Here is a 27,379-nt window from a genome sequence, read left to right as displayed (position 1 = left end):
AGACTGATTCCCTGAAGTCTGTGACTAGTACCTTCTAATAAGTTATCAGAAGCATGAGCATAAATGGAAGACTTGCTTTTAGATCCTGGGCACTCCAATTTCTCTCTACTTGGGATTCAACCTGGTACCTTATGCATGGCAACTAGCTCTGGTAGATACAATTTTAAAAACTAATAATATTTTCTGAGTTAATTTATGGTTTGCTTCTGTGGGTACCAAGTAGAAGCTTTTGACAGAGGGTAAGACACCTAAAAATAAACACGACGAGCATTTTGTTGTCTTTTCTTAACTGGAAAGTAAGCACCTGTCATCCACAGAGTAAAGCAAATAAGTGATCTGGAAAAAGAATATGTGGAGTTTACTACAGGATTTATTTACTTATTTTTAAGTAGGTAAAGCCTTCAATTGATTCACACATGCAATAAGGGTAAAAGTTCCAAAATAAACAGTGACCTCTGAGTGTACTGTGGTAATTCCTCTCATGTTCATTTCAGCCTACCTTTGCATTTGCGTTTTCATGGAAAGAATTTCTGGTGATGTCTCTTCCTTTACTGAACAAAAGCAACACAAGTTGACCTTTTAAGTAAAGTTCTTTATTAGTATTTTGAAGCACTTAATAGAAAAAGTTGTCACTGTTATATAGGTGAGATCATTAGTGACCCTAGAATCTATCTGCGAAAAGAAAGTTAGAACTCTCACCTCCTGAGTCCTTGTGCTCTGTGGGTCACATTGTTCTGTAAGGAAAACAAGCACTGTGCCAATTAGTTCTGATTGCTCTGTTCTGCACTGACTCTCCCATTTGGAAGATAAACCCAAATCTCAGGTTTGCGAATCTTTCCAGTGAGGTCATATGGCGTGGGATAAATTAGATGGTGGTTGGTAATACCTTATCCTTCTTGAGCATTGTATGGTAGGCATCAGTGTATTCTTAGAATTTTAGGACTGGATCAGAAATAACGTAAAAGCAATATAAAAATGCATATGTTAAGCTTGAGCCTTTATTGAGACTTACCTGGAAACAGTGCTGCTTTGTTTTCACTTCACTCAAATCCTATAAATTGGGACTACTAGAAAAAGGAAAGCAGGTGGAGGGAAGGACAGAAATTCATAGTTACACAACTGCTGTGGCTGGCATTTCACACAGTTTATGTAGGATGTATTGTTAAATGTGCCTTCTTCCCTGTCTCTGTTTAAATTCCTTTCTACTATTTATATTTTAAACTGGTTTCATAAGGAAATGAGGCTTATGAAGTCTCATTTTGTCTATATCACTCCCCTCCAAAGCAAAAATATTTGGAGATTCATATCAATTAAATAGTAGAAGAAAAGTTTATTTAGTCGGTCACATGTATTGGTCATGACGATTGGTTAGTAAAGAGATTCACTGAGGTGAAGTCATGAGGAACTCATCATGTCTCATGTGTTCTGGGAGAATGGCAGGCCAAAATCATGAAACCGGGTGAGGTCAAACAGCAATAAAGAAACAGAACCTCTTTGATGTGTAAAACACCAATCCTTAACAATTTTCTTGTGCAGATGATACTTAGTACCAAGAAGTTGCTCTTAAACACATACTCTGCCCATTCTCAGTAAGCTGTCCTTTATTGAAAAAAAACCAAACATCTATTGCCTTTCTTCAGAATAAATAAATAAGTCTTCGTTTTAAGGACTCTGTTAAGACTTTGAGTGGATTCAGAGACCTTAGGATTCTTGTGGGAGGAGAACTTGGCTCTGTCTGCTGGCTTGAATGCATATTCTAGGATGACTTTTTACATTTTGTTCTATCAGTAAGTGCTCTTTTCTTCTCTCTGTATTGCCTTCCTACCAGTACATCCATGCATGGGTGCTGCTCATTTCTCAATTTTGAGGCTGTCAGTTTTCTTTCTAAGCAGCCTTCTGTGCTGGTGACTGCTGCTATAGCACTTTTACTTTGGTTGGGCAGGCAAAGTGAAACCCAGTGAAGCAGTACATCAGTTATGAAACTCCCACCAGAAATTTTAATATCAGCACCTGTGATCAATGGAGCCAGCCTTCCAGCCAGCATTTGGAGGATTTTAGCATGTTATTTTGATGGCTTTAAAGAGCTTCTCACATAAATCTTCAACACAGTAGATCTGTGTGGGGAGGATGGATTTCTGGAAGAAAAGGTAGTATATACTATCGGCTTCTTTCAGCATTAGCATCCTGTCTCCTTGTCTTACAGGGTTCCTCTCCTCTGACACTGCCCAGTCCAGTACATGTGTAATCTAGTACCCTAATTTAGTCACAGCTCATCCTTTTTCCTGTATACCCATGCACATTTATGTACATGTCAGTGTAATACATGCCTAAGCCATCTGGTATCTTTACTTGCAAATGTTCACACAGAAAATTGACTGTGAGTAAGGTTCTGAACCTGCCTGTCCAAATGGTCCATATTTGTTTGATTTCTTTAGCGAATGCATAGATCCTATTAGTGAGACTGATCCAACATATTTCCATGTGTCAGCTGTACCTGCTGCAAGTGTCATTCTGTTCAGTGATAACAGGGCTTGCATCCTAAAATAGAGAGAAAACAAGAACATCAGGTCCTTTTGAGGATTGAATTGCTTTTCCTACCATCTGCTGACCAGTGCCTTGAAAGAAAGTCTGTATCTGGATTGACACCTTTCTTCTTATTCAGTCAATAAAAGAATGGCCTGTAAAAGTGCCTAGACATGCTGTATTTGCAAGAAAAGCTTATAAGAACATAAAATGTGATACTGTATGATTGCAATTCATGTTGTGTGTACAGGAGGTGATGTAGGCATTCTGTTAAATATATTTATTATCCTTTGAAAATGATTAATTTAATTGATAAAACTATTTTACTGTTATTTTAGATTTCATTGTATGCTACAGAATTTAGACAAGTAGATACATGAGAAGAAATGAACTTGCAGAAAAATGAAGCTTGAGCCTTTTATTTTGTTGCTGCAAGTATGAAGTATGACTTTAGGAAAAAAAAAAAAAAAGAAAAGAAAATGTTCTTGTTTGCATGGTTGTTTAATTAGCAGATACACAGCCAAAATTAAAGATTGTGGGAGTTATAAGCTGTGCTGTATGACCCAGGTTAATCACCAAGTGTAGCCAGTAAAAATATTCGTGAGATTAGAAGTAGTATTAGGGTCATGGGAATCCCTTTCTCTGAAATATAAGATGTTAGCCAGTGAATAGAATTAGGGTAGATGGACAAATTGTCTGTTCTAGCAGCTGTTATGCGTTTTATTGTATGTACCTATACATCCTCACTCCATCAATCTTTTTTCTTTCATGTGAAATTAGTTTCATCTGAAATCAACCCTTATTCAGTTTCATGTTATTTGTTATCCAGTAGGACGCTTTGCATCACCCAGGGGAAGCTAATCTTGTGTTGTAGTTCAATAAGACATATTTTTGGCATAACACATTAATTTCAGTTGTAAGCATTTTATTAAAACAAAATATACTTTGCAGTTACTCTCCTGTGTGCAGTAGAATAATAGCACAATGAGATCATCTTGATTTTGAAATGGCATGTAACTCCATGGAAATTACTTCATAATCTAGTATTAATTGCATTCAGTCATATTGAATTGCAGTGGAAGTGCCTCCAGCTTGTACTTTCAAATCGAACTCATCCAGTGTGATTTCATAGCATGATTTCATACTTACTTCAGTGCGCTGGATGTGTGTACAAGACATAGACCTCCTGTAGGGCAGAAACAAGGGGCAGGTACTTAATTTCTTAAGGTAAAGCAGTCTTTGTAGGCCGATTAATCTCTGTTTTGTTTCTTCCTGTATACCTTGGATATCATCTGCACAGAACTTGAAATATTTCTACAACTGTGTGTATTACATATTAGGAGTAAACAACCATTTGTATTTGCTGCTTTTACTAGGAAAGATGCTTGACTTTTTGTTGCGTGCCTACACAGTATGTTGCTGCAATACTGTGCAGGCTCATGACCCAGAAAAATCATAACTGTGTTACCATGACTAAGCAAAGGCTAATTATCCCCTGCTTTGATTACTCTAAGTAGTCTGACTGCCCTACAGAACCTACTATTAGTGTTCTGACTTTGGTGCCAGAGCTAGCTCATCTGGTGATATCTCAGAGGAGGGAGCTTGGTTCTTCTTGTGGCGGTGTACTGCAAAGCATAGGCATATGCTTGATGTCATCACACATGCCTATTCTCTTCCACTGGGGGCAAAATTGTCCTTTTCTGTTTCAAGCTCTTCCCAGTTGAACTGACTTCTGTTTATCTGTCAGCCACCCCCTGCCTGCTACTGCAGGTCCTGCCTGCCTCAGAGACATTTTATTACATTTCTGTTTATAACTTCTTGCTGAGTTCAAGAGTGTGTACTTAGGGCTGCTGGTGCCAGCCCCTTCTTCACTTACTTTGCTGATTGTGCCTAGATTTTCTTCTTAGTGCTCTTGAGAAGGTTGCTTCTCAGTACTTTAGCAGTCCGTTGCTGTTCTTTTTTGCCATACATTACCCACTTTGTCTCTTTTTCTGGTTTATATCTTTTACTGAAGGCACAAGAAGAATGTTGGTAAGTGGTGAGGACATGAGGGGGTCACATCACTGACCTCCTGCCTGTTCCACAACCATGGGACAAGTGAAAAATTGAGAAAGTAATTTAGGCTGATAACAACCAAAATAGAGGATACCAGCTGCATTACTAGGGAGCCAGAGAATGGGACAGAAAGCCACAGCCTAAACTAGAGGTTAGGCTGGCCTGGGCTTCAGTCAGATTTTCTTGCATAAACTCATCAAAACTCTGATTAACCCCCAATTTTAATATTTATATATTTGCATGTAATAAGAATACGGTATATCATAGTTCCCTTCATCATGAAATAGAAACACTACAGTTCCTCATGTTTTCTATCTCTGTCTCACAGCCTGATCTCCCCTGCCCACATGAAGCATTCTTCTCTTTAACAGCCTTGTGTGCAGTTTAGAGACTTCTAGCGTGTTCAGAAGCTCACAGGAAAGGATCTCAAAAATACTGTGTGACTGTCCCTTGCTAAATCAGCAGAAAGAGCTCTAACTCTACCAAATTATAAAGGAGCAATTAAAAATAACAGGTTTTGGAATGTATCAAATCCTGTTCATTGCGCATAATTTGACTTAGCAAGTACTGATATTTTTATGTTAATTGTACAAAAATATATCAAAAAAGTTACATACAGTAATTAATACTTCTGTCACCAGTGTTTAAATATTCTGATGTAATTACCGCTGTAGATATAATTTGCTGTTCTTTATTATTATCATTCATTGTATTATAGAGAGATTATGGTAATATGATTGATGAAGACAGATACAGAAACATATTAACAATCAAATGTTTTATATACTAAAAAAAGTAAAACATGTTTAGTTTTTTGTTTGGTTATTTTTTTTTTTGTTTGTTTTTTGTTTTTTTCCCAAAATAGGCCTAGAACTGAAAGCATGATTTCAGTATTGAAAGGAATTTTCAGAAGCCTATTCCGGATAAAGCTGGAAATGTAATAAAAATGTGTAGGCATGGTTCACTGTTTCTAGGGATATTATACGTCACCCTTGGCCTGTGGTTGCACAGTTGCATCTTCCAATGTATAAATTTGGTATGCTAGTGAACTAAGGACATACGGCAGTGACCCGGATCAGCATAGTGACAGCAGGGATATCTACTGCTACCATCAGAGAAATAGAGCCCCCTTCTCTCCTTCCATTTCCATCTCTGCTCTGATGTGATGAGATCTTATGCTACTTGCTTTATCTACAGGGAAACTCGTTTGCGTTTCAAGGGGACTCCTTATGCATGGATGTTTCTTGTTGATGACTTTACTAATCTTGTACTTTTGCATGGACTCTTAATATTAAGTCAGTTTTGGGAGGAAAAATAAGACAATTTCATTTGCTGCATTTAAGCATATTTACCCAAATTACCTATTTTTGGAAAATAAGTAAGGGTGAAAACAGCGTTGATATCATTTCAAGTAGTTTGTTCCATATGACAGTGATAAAAACTTTGTTTGCTAAGGTTGATAGATGTTTTGCAAAGCAGAGACAAACTCCACATAAAACATACAAGGTAGAAGTACCACAGGTCACTCTCCCTTCAGTTACACTAATTCACCTAGGTGATGCTTACTTGAAAATGAAAATAATCCTCCAAAAGGGGGATAATTTCAATGACTGTGCTTACAGCTTAATGCTGCAAGTATTCATATAATCAAAATTCAGCACAGGTATAGAAATGAGGGGTTAGAAGTGGACTTCTTAAATCTGTTTCACTGCTGATTTATCTCTACTGGGAAAAGCTCTTGACCTTCCTGTTGCAGTCTTTGCTCTCTCCTAATTTCAGAGCTGCTAGTGTTTTCTGAGTTTGGTGAGATGCAATTATCACCTGCCACAAAGGTAAATGAAGTTCAGAAAGGCTGAGGGGTTTGGCCAAACCAAACCATTAATGAATCCATAAACCATTGTCAGCTAAATCGCTCGTGAGGTACCACTGCTTGGTGGGGCAATGCTCAAAGCTCAGTGTGATGTTCTTGACACACTGACCTGCCTATTTCAAATAAATGTGCAACTTGGTAACTATTTTATACTGTCATTTAACTGAGATAACATCATAATATGTTTGGTTTGCTGACCATGTCTTTAAGAGATGCTTTCAACAACAGCTACTGAAAAGGAAGCTGCACTTCATACGGCCTCATAAGTCCGCTTACAGTTGGGCTAAAGTTTATCATTTTTTAGTAGGAATGTTGGGTACTTGCTTAAGCCCTATCGTCAGTCTCTGTTGAAATTCAGTGCTTCCATGTTATGCTCTGCTATTCTTTTCCTCATGGAGAATATCATGGAGAGTGTTGAATGGGTAGGCATTTTTCTATAAAAATTTTTTCATCCTATCTGCCAGCGTCTCTGCTGGGCTTAGCATATTTTTTGGTACACTTCAGCTCTTCCTCATAAAAAGTACTCCAAATACTTGCAGAACCCTACAACAATATTCACACAGGATCTGAAAAGAATAGTGTGTTTGGTCCAGCAGCGAGCGGAGCAATTCTGGTAAAACCAACTAAAGAAACACATTTGCTTGTTGTCAGGTAAGAAAACTTAGTCATACAGGCTATAACTCTTTTTCCCTTTATCAAGGAATCTTTAAGCATTGTGCTAGTTCTGTTTTTCAGTAGTTTGTTAACACTGAAAGCATAAGTGTGTCCATACCAACAATACTCTTTATCCTGATTATCAAACAGTCAGAAATCACATGGCTCTGCAACAAGACAGAAGAACTGGTCTAAATCCTCTAAACCCAAACAGAGGCATTGGGTCTTCAGACATTAGAATTAGAATTTTAATGCCATCTGTAACTTAAATTGCAATTTAAAATGTAGAAGCTTCTTAATAAGTAGGGGAATCAGTAACAGGAAAATCAGATTTTGATTTAATTAGCTGTAACTTGCTTAATTGTTATTTTCACAACACCATATAGCATCTATATTAGTACCCTGGGCAGCTTCAGCTAAGGCAGGAGTTTGCATGAGTTCCTTTAAGGTACAGTCATAATTGTTTTCTTTGACTCTGGCATTATGTGTAGTTATTGTGTTCTGCATATTTTTATTCTTGCGACAACTGTCTTATGTAGCGGCTGTTCAGAGATCCAGCACCATGGTGTGAGATGGATAGCCTGTTACTTTTCCCTTGTGCTGGGATTCCCACTCATTTCCATGGAAACCTGAGAATCTGGAGGAATATAGCATGGAAGTTATTGCTGTACTACAGTACTGCACTGTTTAGAGAAGCAGACATCACCATGGTGCCTGTGAATACCAAAATAGTTTTAGGACTGAATTTGCATTCTAAAACCTATATTTTAAGGAAATTCTTTTCTACAGTTATCTTTTATTCAAACTTATTTTTACATCCTTCATGTAGTAAACACGCCTTGCTATATACATAGATTCATTAACGTTAAAAGAAAGGGCAGACATTCATGTAAGTGAATAAATGTACATATATATATGTATGCATTTATATAAACATACACACAGATGCGCACATAAAATAAAAAATAAAACCACTAATATCTTTAAGAGTAGAATTGGTTTATTATTATTATATATATTATATGTATATATTGGTTTATTATTATTATATAATATTATTATTATTTTCTATATTGAATCAGTTCTTTCCAATATTGGTTTTGTTTTGTTTTGTTTTGTTTTGTTTTTTCCTTAAGTCTGAATAACACCTTCTTACCAATTAAACAGCAAAATCTATTTTTGACAAGGCTATTTGTATTTCCCTCTCTTTCACAACTCTGTCTCTCCATAGCGTTTTTGTCTTTAATTGTCTTCAGGCAGCTGTAGCCAATCTCCAGCTACATTTTTGCTGTTAGTGGCTTTCTTCTCTGTTTCCATGAAAACAGTAGGGTTCTGTCATGTAAAGTTCTTCTGGGATGCACATTACTCATCTTTGCCATAGTCTTCGGGAGTTGTTCGTCTAAATGTCTGCTCAGCTTCAAAAACATGAGTGCGTGTGTATATGTGTGTACACATACTTGTGGTGCTCTGGTGCACATGAGCTGTAATCACAGACCAGAAGTTTTATTTTGCCAAATGCTGTACAAACATATGCACTGCCACAGAAGACTTACAGTCTAAACAAATAAGCGTGTTTCGGTTTTTATGTCAGTGGGACATGTCATGTGCTCAGGGATCTGCATAGTATGTAGACTGGTATGATCTAATCTAAAAAATCACACTCATACATAACTCTATTGGCATAATGTATACTCATAGTATATTAGTTATACCGTGCATTTCAGATATTTTAACTGTTTCATTTGTAATATACATTTATGTATGCATATTTACAATGTGAGTTTGTATACATGCTTAGTTTTAGCTTTCTGTGTGTGTGATAGTTTTACTGAACTGCATCATGTATCCACTCATACAGATGTACAGTTCAGGGAAATATTTTTGCATTATATTGAATCATAGAATTGTAGAATCACAAGGTTGGAAAGGATCTACAAGATCATCCAGTCCAACCATCCTCCCATTGCCATCGCTACCACAAGCCACTAAACCATACCTCGTAGCTCCTCATCCAGACACCTCTTGAACACTGCCAGGGACGGCGACTCCACCACCTCCCTGGGCAGCCATTCCAGTGCCTGACCACTCTCTGAGAGAAAAAGGTTTTCCTTATGTCTAATCTAAACCTCCTTTGGTGGGAGGTTTCTGTAGAAACTTGTGGCCAATTCCTTGAGTCCTGTTTGTTGCCTGGGAAGAGACCAAGCCCCTCCTCATCACAACCTCCCTTCAGGAATTTGTAGGCCTTGTTCAGAAGGTCTTCTACAGACATGGTAGCTGTTGGTTTGTGTAAAAGAGTGTCATAAAGCCTTGGAAACAAGAATCACAGAATCGTATGGATTGGAGATCATCTAGTCCAATTCTATGCTAAAGCACGAGGAGCACTAAGCCTTTTTTGTTGCTGCAAGTTGTATAAAGACAGATTTTCCTACTGTTGCTAGCTCTGTGCTTTTCCATAGGTGGAAAGAACAAACAAAATTTTGGATGTCCTGTTTCTCTGTCTTGGGAAGTTAATAGTTTACCTGCATTTGCTAACATTCTCTCACCCAGAGAGCTCAGTATCACAGAATTGCACAGGGTCACAAAATTGCAGGGTTTAGAAGGGAAAACATGAGAAATCAAGCAGAGCATGGCTGAGCAAGGACTTGCTAGCCATGAGTCTGGTGGCCTTCTACAATGGAGAGATGGCATCAATGGACCTGGACTTGAGCAAGGCCTTCGAGATGTTCCTGCATGACTTCCTTATCATTAAATTGGAAAATTTGGATTTGAAATCTTCACTGTGTCCAGGTGGAGACTGGTGATAAGCTGTGTCCTACGGGGGTCCATCTTGGGATTAGTGCTCTGAGACATCTTTATCAATGATACACATGATGGGATTATGTTGTACCTTCAGCTGGTTTGCTGATACTGTCTAGATGGGTGGTGCAGTTGATGTGTTAGAAGTAAGGGATATAATTTCCCATTTTTACAATATGTATAATGGAAATAAAGCCTTTACACCATTGGTTTTGAGTGGATGATGGTATAATAGGACAGCATATCACAAAACTAACGTTAGGCATGCAATATTATAATTTTGAAAGTATCAGTTTTAATTCTAATATCCTAATTCCAGTATCATAGGAAACAGATTCTTTCCCACTGTTCATTGAGTAACTGTATTAGCTTTAGTCAGGAGGCAAATCTCAACTGAGGGCAGAATACAAGCAGTTCTATGTATTTGCTTTAAGTGATTTGAATTACAGTATCATCAAAATTTGTTCTAGATCTTAAAACTCCTTCAGACAGCATAAACTTCTGAAGCATGAAGTCTCTTCTATGTCTAGTTGAGAAAAACTGTATTTTTCAATTTGCTTTAAAAACAACTTTATATGAAATAAGAGAAATTACAGACAGAAAAATGTAATGCATTTTGCCCTTGCTGCTAAGATGACTGCATTCCTGGCTGCATTAGGCAAAGTATCAGCAGAAGAGATGTGATCCTTCTCCTCTACTCAACACTGGTGGGGCCACGCCAAGAGTGCTGCGTCCAGTTCTGGCCCTGCAGGGCAAAAGGAGCATGGACATACTGGAGGAAGTCCAACACAGAGCCACCAAGATGATCAATGGATGGGAGCAGCTCTTGTATGAGGGGAAGGGCTTAGGGAGCCGGACCTGTTTAGTCTGGAGAAGTGGATGCTCATGGGGTTTTCATCAATGTCTGTAAATATCTGAAGGGACAGTGTAAAGAGGATCGAGCCAGGCTATGAAAATAGTGGCGCCCAGCTCCAGCAAAAGAAAGGATGGGCACAGGCTGGGACAGAGGAGGTTGTACTTGAACACCAGGAGCAACTCTGTGCAATATTGGTGCTGGAGCACTGCTTGCCCAGAGGCTGTGAAGTTTCCTCCTTGTAGATCTACAGAAATCTGGATTTGATGCTGGGCACTGTGCTGTGGGTATCCTTGCTGGAGCAGGGGCTGAGCTGGATGGACCCAGATGATGCAGCAAACTTCAACAAGTCTGTGATTCTGTACTTGTGTTATATGTATGTCTTGGGCAAAGATTTACAAATTAGCATTCACTATTGCTTTCTCATTTATTTATTTATTTATTTATTTATTTATTTATTTATTTATTGCATTTTGAGTATTGTGTAGTATTGTTTTGGGGTTAAAAGTATGCAAGGTATTGAAGAACTGAAGTAGGTGCTCATTTTATGCAACAGCTGCAGTAATCTGTGATCCAGTTTAATGTATGCTAATTATGTTAGCAGTGCTATGATTGATATTTTACTTGTCTCCCTTATTAATTTATCATCTAATTGTTGCATTTCTAATAGCTACAAGCTATTTATAACATAACCTTTGATAAGCAGAATGAAATGCGCACTGACAGAAGCAAACATTTCTGATACCATGTGGTTCTGAGTTAGTTGCTGTCACTCTAAGTAGACAAGAACTAGAAAACAGAAATGAGATTTCACTGTTGTGAAGTAGTGAATGAGAAAGAAAAGATGCTAATCTGCTTACTTAATATCAACATTAATTAGCTAGTCTTAATATATTATTTGTTACTGTCCTGTTTTTGTTGTAAAGACTGATATTCTACTAAGCTTTAAGGACTAAGGACTACATGTGTTTTTAGTTCTTTTTCTTTTTCTTTTTCTTTTTTTCTTTTCTTTTTTTTCCCCCCCCTAAGCGTTTCCTCTTTGCTTCTGTGAAATACTTGTGGTTTTTTGCATTGTACATACCCACTATACTTAAAATGCTCTTAGTTCACTAGAGTTGACATATGTTTAATCAAAATCTTAAGCATAAGTTCCATCTTTTTAAATTTTTTAATAATGTTTTCAATTCACATGGAGCCTTGGTCTGCTTTTTTTTTTAATCTAAAATGCTCATAGTTTTCTTCAGTTATTGTCAGTCTCAATCAGTGCCACTGTTGTTTACTGTGGGTTCTATACTGGATCAGCGAACTTTAGCGTATGAATCATTTATGATATATTTCTGAATTTTAGATACTAGATGCCACATTTAAAAAGCTGTTATCCTGGTTTTTATATGCACACAAACTACACGCATGTATGCTGTCACATAATTACATTCACTGTTATCTATTTGCACACATTATGACTTGGCTGATACGAAGGCCCACTGTGGACATCTTTGATCACACATATTAGTGTGAGCTCCTCAGTGAAAAACATTATGCATGAGCATCCTAGATAAGCTTAAATTGTGTGTTCAAAGCTCATCTACTCTTGGCTTCGGAAGAATGAGTGTTTTTATATATTCCCTATTCAAAAGGTGAGTCAATTGAAAGCAAACCAACAGATTTCTCAATTTAATTACAGGCTCAAATAATGTAGGTCAGTTCTGAAGGGTAAATTCAAACCTGATTAAAAACATGCACTAGATAAGCAAACAGGCAACATCTTTTTACTTCAGTAGTCCAATTCCCTCTTCAGAGGACAGAGTCCTTCAGTTGCTGTGACAGAGCTAGAAGTGAAATTTGTCAAGCAAAGTGGGGCAGATAAAGTCTTTGTTTTCTCTCTCATTTTCTGTAATGATCGTTTGGTTTACAGCTGCTAGGAGATACAGCTCTTACAACTCTGCTGCTTGCTGAACTGTGGGGACATATCAGTGGCTTTATGATTCTGCAGAGCTGTAAGCTCTTTTCCAGGCGGCTTGCCAGGCACAACCCTTGTAGGTGTGATCAAAGGGCCTCTAGGCCTGAACTGAATGTGTGTGATTCAGGTTAGCAAAGAGGTTGAAACACAGCGTGATCATGATTACAGTCATTAGGAGATCCAAAGCTGAAGCAAAAACTCTGAAGTTATCACCACTTTGACCTGCATTTCCACAATTGTGCTTTGGATTTTTGTTCAGTGGTCTAAGTCCTATGTATGATGATAGGTACAACGTTACATATTCCTCAATGCTGTTGCAGGTTATTAGAGTGTTCCACAGTTGGTTTGTCTTCTGTTCTTATAGGGTTTTATGATCACTTGAGAATGTGTATTGCTAATACCTTCTATGAGAATTTCAGAAGAGACTGGGTTATGGCTCTTTGAAAACAGTTACATTTCAGTCAATAAAGTGCTTACAGTAATAGATCTTCTAAATATTAGACAAGTAGAAATATGGATACTTTCATTTGGTGTACTGTACTCAAAAGACCACAAGGTGTATATATATTAATTAAATGTTCGTTTATGTACTGATGCTTATTCAGAACACAGGCTTCTGTGAAATTCACCTTGCTCTTGGACTCATAAACTCATAGAATCATGCAGGTTGGAAAAGCTCACAAAGATCATCTAGTCCGACTGTCCCCACCATGCCCACTTCTAGCAAGGTCTCCCTGCTGGGCCAGCTATTAATGTTTAAACCACGAGTTAAATGTTAACTCGTCTTTTGGAACTTATATCCCCCACACATGTATGTGCGCACAGCTGGCCAAGACTCCCCCAGTCCCATAGCCCACCCCTGTGTTCTCACTTAAGGTGCAACTCACATATGGTGCAAATTTGGTTCAGAATCTCCATCAACAAATCAAATTGCATTCTTTCTTAAAGTTCACAAAAGCTTCAGATGCATATCTACCCACTTTAGAAGTGTCATTATATACTTTTGTTCATTATATACTTTTGTTCATGAACACAAGAAGTTGTGGTTTTAAAAGTTCCAAATACTTTTTGGTCTATTGTTTCTGATTCTTCCCATAAATATTACACTCAGTTTTAATCTGTACTTCTGCCCGCTTCCCTGACTGGTATACAAACCAGTTATCTCTTTTATTTAATTTAATTAATATAAGGCCTTTGAATTAATAACTGTGCTTTTGAATTTCTAGCTCCAGTGTAAAGAGGCACAGATTTTTGTTACCCTTCTACTTTCTCATCCTTTATATCAATCAATGGGAAATAAAACACCAAACAAACAAACAAAGAAACAAAACTAGTAAAAGAAGAAACACTTAAAATAGTTGTGTGCAATTTGGCTCTTTTCACTTCTAAATGATAGGAAGCCAATGAGAATTACTTGAAGGTGTTTCCTATCTTCCCTCCAGGATATTTCAGTTAATCCTAAATGTGTTTCTTTACAAAAGGAATATGTGGTGAACATGTGAGTTTATCCAAAGTCTTCTTATTCAGGTCTGCATCTACAGATTCAGGTACAGCTAGCAGTGTTTGTGTGAAAGAAGGATAGGATTCCTTCTCTGCACTACAGCAGGAGAATGAGTCATATGCAAAGTTAGCGAGCAAGTCCCAAGGATATATTCTTCTGTTTTTTTGGCAAGAAGGACTGTCCTTGATATTAATAAATGTTTGCACAAAGGAGTAATTTATGTTCTAGCCATCAGTCTCATCAAATGCTTATTGTGTCCGTTTGTAATTCATGGCCTTAACTTCTTTTGTCTTCTCAAACAATCTGCTGGAACTCTGCTCTAAGAGGATTTAACTGTATGTTATTATCTTTGAGAGGGAAAGATTAAAATCTGATAATTGTTTATAAAACTTGCTGTTTTATATATGCTGTTTAAAATATATGAACTAAATTTCAGATGTCTACGCTAAGAAGGCACCTAGATTGGTGGGAAAGGGGTCTGAAAGGACAGTGGGAGTGCTTTCACTTTTTCCTGACCTTTCCATAAGTACTCAAGTATTTTCTTAATGTGACTTTCTTTCCTACATTTTTATTTCTCTGTATTTTCTTGTAGATCCAATCATCAAAAATAAGTGCATTAAAAATTTGGGTGAATCTTTCAAGTTTTCTGTGAAAATCAAGATCCTGAATAAGAGGACTGAAATACTGAGAACAGATTTCAAAGGACTGACTATGCATATAGAGTGATAACGGGATACAAGAACACTGTATCAAAAGTCTTGTTACAGTTGAGGTAAATGGCATCTTCTGCTTTTCTTTCATCTCTAATGCAGCCATTTTGTTACAGAATGCAATTACTTATTGGACTGGGGTTAATAAGGCATAAGTTAAGGGTCAGGTATTATTATCAGATCAAGCTTAGTCTATGCTACTGAAACTTGGGGAAGAGGGAGATCTGTTATAACTTTTGTATCACTAACTCCAACTGAAAACTCAGTTGAGTAGGAAGCTCTGCATTGACTGAAGGGATCAGATCTCTAGAAGTAAAGCAAGTAAGGTTTTGTGTCATGTGCAAAGTTAAAGTTTTATACATACCCAATGAGATCAGGTTTACATCAGCTTGATCTGCTCGTATTAATTTCCCAAAATCCCAAAATCTTCACCTTATTTTCTTCTTCTGTTAAATGGTAGCGTCTCCAGATGAAACAATATATCCATGACCGTGTTTGGTCAAATAGTTTATAATTTCAACTTAGTTTAAATTTAAAAAAAAAAAAAAAGTGCCTAAATCTTGGGTCATTCAGTGTAAGATCACATATAATCATAGAATAGCTTGGGTTAGAAAGGACCTCAGGGATCATCAAGCTCCAACATCCCCACTGCAGGCAGGGCCACCAACCTCCACATTTAGCACTAGACCAGGCTGCCCAGGGCCCCATCCAACATGGCCTTGAACACCTCCAGGGATGGGGCATCCACAACCTATGGGCAACCTGTTCCAGCACCTCACCACTCACTTTGTAAAATACTTCCCCCTGATATCCAACCTAAATCTTCCCTCCTTCAACTTAAAATAATTTCCCCTTACGCTGCTAACATCTACTCTCTCAAAAAAGTTGACTCCCCTCCTGGAAAACATTGTGCACTGTGGGCATTTGCAGACCCTGGTCACGTAAATATTCTTAATTTTCTCTTGAATAAATTATATTCCATGTATTGTATATTGTATCAGAATTTTTTAGACTCCATCTTATTGCTTTGATTCTTTCCTGACTTTTCTCAGTATTCAAACACCCTCTCTGAGATTGCTTCTCTGAACAGTTCAATCGGTACTGTTAGAAGCTGAGTGTGTCTGTCTTAATGCAAATTAGAATACGTTATTTATGGAATAAGCTGTATATCAGGAATTGGTCAGTCATTTCTGAAGCATTTCATTATAATAACACTACAATAGCAAGCTTGGAAAGGAAGAAAACCTGATTTAAGGCTCTTAGCAACTTCATGTCTTTTCAGACATCCAGTGAATTACAGCTATTGTGAAACTGGAATACTTCACTAAGCACACATCTGAACTAGTTTTGGAGCTTCAGACTGAACCTCTAATGCTGCATGCCTTTAGCAAGAAATTCAGAGAGACTGGCAGTTTTAACAAGAAGGATCATTTTATGGTCTACCTGTCTGCTGGGAAAGAAAGTCTGCATTACTTCCTTGCTAGCGAACAAAACTTGCCATTTGTCCTGGAGTGGAGCCCAAAGCTCTGGATCCCTCACAGTTGGCAACCCTGAGGAAGCACATATGGTAGCTATTTGAGCACAGCTAGGAGATAGGTAAAGTGGTGCTGACTGTAGAAACTTTTGGGAGCTTATCTGCAGCCCAAGTATGATGAGACTCGCAGGCTTAAATCTATATACTGAGAAGTCTCTAACAGGGCATCAAGCAAGCTAACAGAAAAATAGGTATGGTTTGGATGAAAACTTGCCCCCTGTTATCAAAGTTGCTGACTGTATCTGAGTACCTCAGTGGCTTTCTGGAAAATTCTTATAGCCTTTAAGGTTGAACAGCTACAGATCACACAGTGCCCTTTAGCTAAAGCAGTAATAGCTCATGATCGTCTGGTGGTCCAGATCCTCTTCAGTCTTACTGCCTTGCAGGTTATGAACTTTGGTCTTTCAAGCATGGTCTACTTTCTTTCTTCATAGATAAAGCACTTTGGAATTGTCATGTTCTTTATATGAGTTAAATCTGCCAGGCAGTTCAGGCCAGTATATGTAATTGGCCTGTCTCCAACATTGTTTATCAATTCACTAATTTTTGCAATATCTGCATATTTCAGTAACATATAAACTTCCAGAGAACCAGTGACAATACTGAGTATTACTGGGCTAGAACATATAACTGTGGGATTATATCTGAAAGGCTAAATATGTAGTTTTAATTTTTACAATTACTTCATAAAGAAACTTTTTTTGCACAAAGTAGTTATTTGTTTATTTGTTTCTGGAGAAATATTTGTTAACCATTATGAATATGCTGATGTTATAAGTACTTATTAACTGAATATTGCATAAGAGACTGTGAAATGTTTAAAATGTGTCCAAGTACACGATATCCTAACCTAGCTACCTTTATCAACAGATTTAGAAACATCATCAAAAAGCATTTTCAGTTGTACCTGACTACAAATTTTCCATGATAAAGTGTTGGCTGGTGCTAATTATGCCATTATCTTGAATCTTATATCAGTTCTTATATGATGTTGCTAAGGGTCAATTTCAGTAAAATTATGTAAGTGTGCCACACCATCCTCTCAGTGCTTAGTAAAGCTCAGTTTAGACTGCTGCAGTTGTAGTTATTTCAGAATTTTTCTACAGTTCCCAAGCATTTCCCAAGTATTGCAGCATTGTTATATATCAACAGCAATGCCTAGGAGAGCCATCAGTCCTGGTTAATTTGAGGGGATAATGTCTGGGACTGCTGATTTTAAAATGATAAATGCTTGCTTGTTGTTGTCTTTTATTTTTGGGGGGTTTATTAATAGTAGCATTTAATTATCTACATGTCTTAACTGCCTGTACCCTAGTGACTGAAAAAAAAACAACAAAAAAACCTCTAAACAATTAAGCTTAATATAAAATGTTTTTATGTGTTTAATGTGAGAAAATCTGCATGTGAAATATATGGGGGTTGGACTACATGACCTCTTGAAGTCCCTTTTGAACCCTACAATTCTCTGATTCTGAGAAATGCAGAATAACATACATGTGAAATTTGTGAGAAAGTTTTCATTTGTGTGAGCTAATAGTAGGCCTTGGAGAAGAATACTGGCCACAGAAATTCCAGCAGTGCGTTCAGGGTTTCCTCTGGTAGGAGATAGGTGTCATGTAGAATTTCAAGAAACGGCTTGCTCCCAGAATCAAATGAATACACTGGGGTGAAAAGACTGAAAATTCAATATGACAGAGTTCTGAAGAGCTGTGAGTGAACATATAAATAAAATCTCATTGCCTAAATGTAGACACCTACCATCCTTTGAGATGTCCTAGAGCATCCAAGACATATTACCGTATATGAAAAGGCATCTAGGTCAGAAATACAGGTTTATGCCTTTCTGGAGGAACATCAGGTTACATAGGATACACATGCATGCCTGCAGCTTTTTCAGTCTTTTTTTCATGTCTTTGACCTTATTGTAGATCTGGATCACATGGGGGCTTTTCCACCTTAGTGACAGGATGAGGGGAAATGGCTTTAAGCTGAAGAGGGTAGATTTTGACTAGATGTTAGAAATAAATTCTTTACTGTAAGGGCAGTGAGACACTGGGACAGGTTGCCCACAGAGGTCATGGATGCCCCCTCCCTGGAGGTGTTCAGTGTGAGCCTGGATGGGGCTTTGAGCAACCTGGTCCAGTGGGAGGTGTCCCTGCCTATAGCCAGGGTGTTGGAACTACGTGATTTTAAAGGTCCCATCCAACTCAAACCATGCTATGGTTCTGTGATTGTTTGACTGTCAGAATAGTCAAAAGCAAGCTCCGCACTCTTGAATTAGAGCGCTTATTTAGGTTTTGGAAGATACGCTAATCTGTTTCATGGTGTGCCCCTTAACAGCTGGGGGAGCGTTTCTAGGTTCTGTTTATAATAGTTCTTTCTGATAGTGGTAAATGATGCAAGATAACATTTTCTAATTTTTTTTTTTTTTTAAAACATAATTGGCTAAAGATCAAGTAATTCCAATTTTGGTGTTCTCACGTAGCCTTATGCGTTACATGAGTTACAGAATGGTACTGTTTTCTTGTTAATGAAATGAAAAGAGTGGTATCATAATCTGATGGCTAATTTGCGCATTCCAGAGGTGCTATTATCTTCTTTGACAGGGCAACTTGAAAACCTTGTTTCTTACACAGAACTGTTGGCTAACTGGACTTAGAGAGTCCCATGCCAAGGACTGATGGGTTAGAACTAAACTGCACATTGTGTGCACACCTCCACAACCCTCCTTTTTTGGTGGTTCCTGTGAGGTAATGGCATAAACCTGCTACAGAATCCTTTTGGCCTGCATACATAGGTTTCTTTGCAGAGGAAACCAGCTTTGTTCATTTTTGTTTCCATTTGTTAGTTTGTTTAATATTTTCGTGACAGAAATTGCAAGTGACACTCATTCACTTTGCAGCAGGAATGCAGTAGGTCCCTGAATAGTTTGAAACTCAAGTTGGAAGTGTTTGTTTGGAATTAGGACATACAGTTGATGCACATCAAACTTAGGGGTTGAAATCCATCAGTGTGAACTCAAGGTGTAGAATAGACAGAGATTATGTTCAGTTTAAGCATCCATAGCATGTATCCAGAGGTATGCCAGGTATCTTAGAATGAACAGAGAGCTTTGCAGTGGAGGCAGAGGTGCCTACAGGCTGACAGAGCCCGTGCTAAAGCTGTACCTCTGGATAGTGATAAGGCTTGTTCCCCAAGCTCTGATGGCGATTCTGACAAGGTGAAGTTCAGTTACGCAGGCATAAACAGCAAATGCCATTTCTGATACAAGAGGTTAAAACATATGCAGAGAGTCAGCAAATACAGCAGAGGACCTGCATGTGCCCTTTTGTATCTTCCTGGACTGGCAATTAGAGGCTTGATATGTTACCTTACAGTACCTCAGATAATACAATTGGTAGACTATGATGGGAGCCAAAGATATATATATATTCGCACAGCTATACAGAGGTATCTTAATGAAACACACTCTAGATGATGCAGAGGTACAAATTGGAATTGAAGCCCCTTAAGTAGAGGCTGCTGCTATAGTAGCTTTTGTGATTTGTGCTTATTTTAGAAGGTCATCCCTAAAGAGTGGAATAAATCATGCTGCCAGGAACCAGGTGATGAATACCAAGAAGCAGAGCTAAAGTGGCAGCGCGGAGTCTTGTGAAAGTGGTCCTTTCTTTCCACTAAATGCCTGCCACCCACAAGTTTTATTGCTTTGTCTCTTTCCTTTCGATACAATGAGTCAAGGGAGCTCTAAACTGGTAATTGTTTTTATTTTTTTCCTGAGAGAACCTGAGCCACAAGGTCAGCATATGTGCTTCCTGACCTTTCTAGTATCATCTCTATGTATAAACTACCACAGATCCATCTTGCCATCCCATTTTTTTCTACATGCAAAGTAGCTGTTGATGCAGATGCTGCATAGATTTTCAGGGACATGGTCTCTCAACAGAATTCAGTGCAATCTGCTTGCACTGTACAAAATTATAAACACTACTAAGCCTGTGCAGTTTCACCTGTGAAATCTGGTGACAGCAGTATGTGGAAGAATCTTTGTGGCCTTATGGTAACTACTACAGATCAATTTTTATACTTTCAGCTCTAATCAGCAGCCCTACCTGTGAAAGATGTAGGGTTTCTGTATATTTATCCCTGCAAAAGGAGTCATGTCTGATAGAAACTGTTTTTATAACGAAGGTAAAGATTTGGCCATTTTTATCAAGTGGGCACATTCCTGAATCTAGGAAAGCTCATCTAAACAATGAAACATGCCAAGGTCATAGCACCATACAAAATAACATGAAATGTGTGAAGTTCTAATGATGACTCTTCATCTCCTTTTCTGTCACTATTACTTTCCTCTCCCATTGTGAAATATTTGGTTAGAAAGCAATCCATAGTGAGGAACCCACTGACTTTTAATTTTAAACTGTACAGAAATCTATTGCACCCTTGTTTCAAAATAAGGATGTTACCAGGGCTCTCTACCAGAATTACCCTTTAGAAGGTAAGAACTAGCACTTTGTTGCACAAAATGTGCTAAGAAATCAGGGCATGCAAATGGATGGATTAAAGCAGAAATTACTTCATTTTCTTGTTTTTAAGCGAACACAAAGATCCGAAAAATCCTTTGTAAGGTGGACTTTCCCTTACGGGATAAAATGGAATTAAAACAGTGTCAATAAATTGTGTGAGAGACTGTATCAGTCTCTGCATTGATAGTCTGTGCATGCAGGATAAGAACATTGACTGCCTGCTAATCTATTCCCAGATGGAGGTGGATGCAGACGAGAAGCGCCATCGCACACGCTCCAAAGGTGTTCGAGGTACGTCTCCTGCTTCAGTAAATCACTCAAGGCTCCCGCTCAGGGTGACCTTCATCCTCCAGAATCTCTTTGCACGATTCATTCTGACCCTTGCTTTTACACAACCTTCCTGGTAATTTTCTGTAGAAGAGGGGTACTTGTAATAGATGATAAATCTTTATATATTTTCCATCTCTCTGCAGTTCCCGTGGAACCAGCCATACAAGAGCTGTTCAGGTTAGTGCTCTGAGTGTAAAATGTATCCCCATTAGCAATTTAGAAAATTCATGCCTTTTAATGGGTATAATGCACTTTCAAGTTCATTGGTGGTTTGCTCATGCCCTGCTGCACTGATGAAATTAATTCCCTCGAGACTTGCTAATAAAAAGCATCCCCTCTTTTTTTCCCTTCAGTTATTTGATTTCTCTCTCTCTGTCTTTGTTGCCCTCCATCTCTGTAATACCTCCTGCCTGCTTTTAGTATAATTTTTCTGCAGCACACCCGCACCTATATAATTAATTCTCTCTCTTTTGCAGCTGTCCCACGCCTGGCTGTGATGGCAGTGGTCATGTTAGTGGCAAATATGCAAGGCACAGAAGGTAATATCTGTAATTTTTCATAATTATTGAAGATATTTGGTAAACAAGTCAGTTGGCATGAAAACAAGTCAGCTGGCATGACCTTGATAAACCAAACAAGGATAAAAAAATGAAATCAGACCTAGAATCTATCTGGATTCATCTCTTTTTCTTCTCTCTCTCTCTCTCTTTTTTTTTTCTAAAGCAGTGTTTTTAATTTGTCTTTATTGTTCTGTGTTCTTCAAAACCTTTGAAATTTCTACAATGCTTAAACATCACATAAATTAAAAACTTCATAAATGCAAATGAAGACAGGTCCTAAACCCTCCTGTAATACTCACAGGACAACTCTATCCATCTTAACCATGGAGGTGAATTTCACATGTAAAACTTAAACCAAGTTCTTACTGAAAAATCTTGTTCCATTTCCAGTCTTCTGCTAGTTTTTTTTCACGCAGTTCTCTTGATCGTGTGTTACCAAGTAAAATTTGGCCTTGCTGACATGTTGGTGCCATTGTGATTTCCGTTCTCTAATGAATTTCATAGCTAAATGAGAGCTTCTGAACACTGTGAGTTTGATCATCTGGTTAGGTTCAAGGGTCGAAGCGTAAGACAAAACCATTGATAATAAGATTACTGGATTCAAATACTGCACTATAGTTATAGATATACTTACTCAAGATGCTGAACTATGATACGTTGAGAGTTCTGCATTAAGAAAATATATTAAAATGTTTACTGTTTACAGTTGTGTTAATAATAGCATTATGTTACACATATGTACATGTGCTTTAATTTTTAAATTAAATCAATTTGGAACTCAGTATTTAAATTTATCTGCAATGTGAATGTTTGACACTGTCTTGCACTTCTGTATAAAAAAGTATTCATTTACTAAATTGTTCATATATTGGCTTCTCGTGGAATATTTAACAAAAAATATCAGTGTTTAAGCTCAGGGACACATTAATTTTTCTTGTGTGTAGTGCATTTCATTTAACATATTTTAGACAGCAGACTGTTTTAAATGGCTGATGTCTTGGCCATGTGAAGAGAAATGTGTTTGAACTACTGTTAAATTCTCCTGGAACTGTTAAGATTTTTTTCACTATTGACTTATTCAGATTTTAAAGCATTCATGGTGTTTACACTTAGAAGATTGCATATTTAGTGCCAGATTTGATAGCTGATTCATAGTGAGGACATGGGACATGTTTTTTATGAATTAAATGGAAATTACGTAGTTGGACTTTATGATATTTGTAGGTTCCTTCCAACTTCTGTTCTGTTTTGTCCTGTTTTATCTTGCCCTATCCTCTTCTGTCCTGTTCTATGCATTCATGTTTGAGGCATTTATGTGAACAATGCAGAATAGTGAGCTATCAGTCCACTTGGTGCTAGACATGTTGTTTCTTAACAATGAATGAAGCTTAGGAACAAATCAAGAAAATACTTCCAAAATTAAAACAAGAAATTGGTGTTTCTGATACTAAAATTATTTTGAATTATATTTTTAAAATATGAAGCATTTCATGTTTTTATTTAGATTTAATTTTCTAATCCTTTTTTTTAATCATAAAAAATGATAATCTTTTTGTGATAGTTTGAAGGATTTGATTAAATTAAACTCTGATATAGGAGGATGAGCCAAAACCACTCTTTTTGAAACTGTTAGTGATTTCTCATTTCAAATCATGCTTTTCTTTCTCCAATTTCTTCATGTAAATACAGCCTTCATCAGTAATTAATGAATGGCACCAAATCCTTCTATTCCTTCAGAAATTTAACAAAGAACTAGCAGTTAAATGACATGATTATAATGTCCTTTCTGGCTACAAGATTGCTATTACATTCATTTCTTTATGTTTCATGGGATTTACACGCTGTTTTCAAAACCAATAATTTTGAAACCACACAGAACAAAATTCTTTAGCGAAATTATATATATATATATATATATATATATATATACATATATATACACACACACACACATACATAACTTTTCTTCTGAATTACACAAACTTTTACCTGTGCTTGTCTGATATTAGCTTTTTGGGGTAGGGAGAAGGGAAAGATAGAAAGTTTGAAAGGATTACAGGCAGGCTTGAGGCATCAATTCCATACTTTGTTTTCTTAACATGACTCTTGTTTGCCAGTACACAAACAGACAGAATCTTGGAATTGTTAATTAAATGAAAATATAGGGTGGATGTAGAAAAAATAAAAATTGGAAATTTATCAAAAATTATTTCTTCTTAGGAATTCTTAAGTTTTTAAAATTGTTTTCTTACTACTCTGATTGCCCATCTACCAATCAAAATGTATTTAACTAACATATGTCTCATTTGGTGTAGAAACAAAATTTATTTGTTGAGGCTTACAATACACCTATTTCCTGAAACAGAAATTTTTTCTTTTCTTAGTCCGATTACCTCATAATTAAAGGTTTTAAAAAATCTTGAATTTTTATTATTTATCTTTTTTCCCCCTAAGTTTCTGTTTGGGTAGGAAAAACCATCCAACTTTTCTTCCAAAGAAATCAAACTATTTTAAAAATTTTATGCGTTCAGGTGCTGTCTAACTCAATTCCATTTAGGCCCACATAGTATTTTAATGAGGTTAAGACCTTTCCATTCAGAACATCAGACTAACTCATTATAAGAAATGAAATACATTTGCTTTCACTAGATGCATTCAGAGCTCTCTAACATTATTCTGTTTTGAGGTATTTTTTAATGACATTATGAAGTCTGTGTGATTTTTGGTTTTGTTTCATTTTCAATTTATTTTTGTTAATATAATTTTGTAATACCAATATTACAGTGAAAACAGTGTTCAGATCCTACGTTAAACTTCAACTGAAACAAAAAGATCCTTTCAGATTTTCAGGCAAATTTATGGTAGGAGACATTGTTCTGCTGGGAAAATATCAAGTAGAAGTCATGGGAAAGTTTTATCAATGTTTCATTATGAAATTAATTATGAATGGGCTGCTGACAAGTTCACAGGTCTACACCATAACTGTGCAATGCTAGACTTGGCCAAGGAAGCAAGCAGGCCTTATAAGCCATTGAGATGCCAAACAGAATTGTGGTTTTAGGATAGGATAAGAGTGGCAATGGCTTATTGCATCATTTCCATCTTTTTGGATTTTTCTTTGTAGAAGATCTTACTGTATAATTAAACATTGCATGACAGTGAATGCTTTGCTCTGAGCTCTTAAGTGCAGTGTTTAATTTAGCTTGCTAGTTGGTCATGCTATCAAGTCAGCTAAGATAGACAGGCTGCTCTGCTGGGCAATTTTAAATGCAAGATGTCTTTAAAATTGACTTGGAGAAAGCATCTCTCCCAAATGACTGCATACAAAGCTAAAAAGCATCCCAATTTTGGGCATTAAAGGGAAATTCCCAGAATTAAGTGTGTTAAGAGCAATCTTATCATTTTTTGCATTTTAGTAATACCTAGAAACTTGAAGAACCATGGGTTCTTCAGCATTATCTAGGATGAACAGCATGAGGCATTGCCTCAGTGTTGCACTTCACACAGGTACCATTTGTATTTTCAGGCACCTAAGATCAACTAGAATATGCAGTTAAAGAAAGGCTTATCGTTGCGGGAAAAAACAACAAGAAAGGCATGAGTTGTGGAAGATATGTGAGGGAGGGAGGAAGGGAGAGAGTGGCATAGACCCATACCGGTAATTGTGGAGACAAATTGCACAAAAGCAGAGCCTCTCCCTGGGCCATACTCCTAATAGTGTTTATTTTATTCCCTCAGTAGCTCTCCAGGTCCACTATGGAGAGTGGCATGATAATGAACAGTGCTCTTATGCTTTCCAAGCTGTGTATTATATTTGAATAATAAATGTGTTCCACATCCTTTGAATACTTTTAGCTGTGATCAACCCATCTCAGTATATCGCAGTTAAACATTGCCACTTGGACTGTGCTGTCAGAGCTGTGTTCAGTATGTGTGTCAGTTAAATGTCTGGAGAAAAAAAAATAAGATTTGAGTGCACTTGCATTGTGATTAGAAGGAACTTGGCCAGTTTCATTACTCAACTTCAAAGACGAAAGGATTCACATTCTATGTATACAGATATGAATGTAAAAGCAAGTCCAACTTTGTGTCCAAGTTATACAGGTGAAAAACCCAGAGGTACTGTAAAGTAACTGAGCACCAACTGTGGCCTGTTATGTACCAGGTAGATGTGACTGATGACTGTAAACACTGCACACTACTGTGTTGTGATGCACTTAGCTTTTGTGCAATGGCCTATTTTAAAAGCTTCTTAATGTTGTTGTTTAAACTGTTTCTCCAGTAACAAAAGCAATTAGATTCTGTAGTGGACTAATCACTTGCAAAATACAACATTCCTTAGACAAAAGTGCGTTTTAATAAATGTGATTCCTAAAAAGAATCTAAAGCTGGTATGTGGAACAGTATGCATTAATTTAGGATTCTTTTAACGCATGTACTTTGTGTAAGTGAATTTGAAAACAGGTAAGAACCGTTGTCTGAAATTTTATTCTGAAATGTTATGTATCAAATTTAAGTGAAGAATGAATTATTAGTGCCAAATGACATACCCTTCAAATTTAAAATGGAAATACTAATAGAGCTCTCGCTATTTAATGAATTTCAATTTGATGAAAATAAGAATTCAGGTGAAGTAATGCAACCCATAGATTTCACCTACCAAAAAATTGTCCCCAACTTGCCTTCCATTCACATTACATTTGCACGGGGTTATTTTCATTAATCACTGGTGAAAAGAAGCAAGTCTCATAAGTGAGGAGAGGAGGGCAATGCCTGGATCTGTAGTGTTTGAATTGTCCCCAGCCTTATAAAACATGTTGCATTTTACTTTACCAACAAATGTCTTGAGATCAGCCAGCTCTTTGTTGCTTTTTGAGGCTGTATGTTTCTACGTAATACATTATGCAGACAGAATTGTTTTGATTGTCTTTTTAATTTTTGAGCGTGAGATTTGACACTCGATACAACAGATTTATCTAAATCTATAAATACCTTAGAGTTCAGCATCCTTCTGATGATGAAAATTCCCCCACACCCTTGTGTTACCTTGGCATTATATACCGTAGTTAAAATTCATCTGTATTTTAGAACAGAGTGAGAGAAATAATTCCGACTCCCAAACTTCAAAATTAAAAGACTAAAATGTCTCTCTCTTATTAGAAAATTATTGAATTTCTCTGGCTTGTTGTGCCATATTTCTTATTCAGATTTTTTCGTTTCATATACCTTTTCACCCACCAGTTTGATTGCCATGGCTGCAGCCGTGGGTGAATAATTGCCTGTCTTCACAGGAGCATGTTCTGGAGCTAAAGTCGAGTGCTTGCTTCCTGATGTATGCCTCATTTGAATTCTGCCGACAGCCTAGGGGCTGTATTATTCATGCCTTGACAGATAGCACTCACTAAAAGCATTGGAACAGGGCCAGGTACTGGCAGAGAGATAGTGGAGCATTGCAACTTGCAACTGAGAGGAGCATCTATAATACAAAAAAGAGAAATCCTCATACC

At 37.2% G+C, this 27,379-nt stretch overlaps 1 protein-coding gene across 39 annotated transcripts in view; it reads left to right on the top strand.

Annotated features, from left to right (window-relative positions):
• MYT1L (myelin transcription factor 1 like) overlaps positions 1 to 27,379 on the top strand; it is a 274,007-nt gene that overhangs the window by 130,663 nt on the left and 115,965 nt on the right. For 32 of the 39 annotated variants that reach the window (XR_014944905.1, XR_014944904.1, XR_014944906.1 and 29 more), the window contains exons 3-6: positions 14,805 to 14,984; positions 21,219 to 21,273; positions 21,456 to 21,489; positions 21,789 to 21,851. Coding sequence is in view for 36 of the 39 variants with exons in the window: in XM_032443417.2 (XP_032299308.2) it covers positions 21,219 to 21,273; positions 21,456 to 21,489; positions 21,789 to 21,851 (152 nt within the window). In the remaining 3 variants the exon portion in view is untranslated. The remainder of the gene's footprint in view (positions 1 to 14,804; positions 14,985 to 21,218; positions 21,274 to 21,455; positions 21,490 to 21,788; positions 21,852 to 27,379) is intronic. The other 7 variants (XM_085543910.1, XM_085543912.1, XM_085543909.1 and 4 more) reach the window with 1 other exon arrangement.

The sequence above is a fragment of the Coturnix japonica genome, chromosome 3, assembly GCF_054131305.1.
Source record: "Coturnix japonica strain WE chromosome 3, WE-NBRP24, whole genome shotgun sequence".
NCBI lineage: Eukaryota > Metazoa > Chordata > Aves > Galliformes > Phasianidae > Coturnix > Coturnix japonica.
The sequence above is the reverse complement of the archived record's forward strand: the minus strand, read 5'-3'. Positions and strand labels throughout refer to the sequence as shown.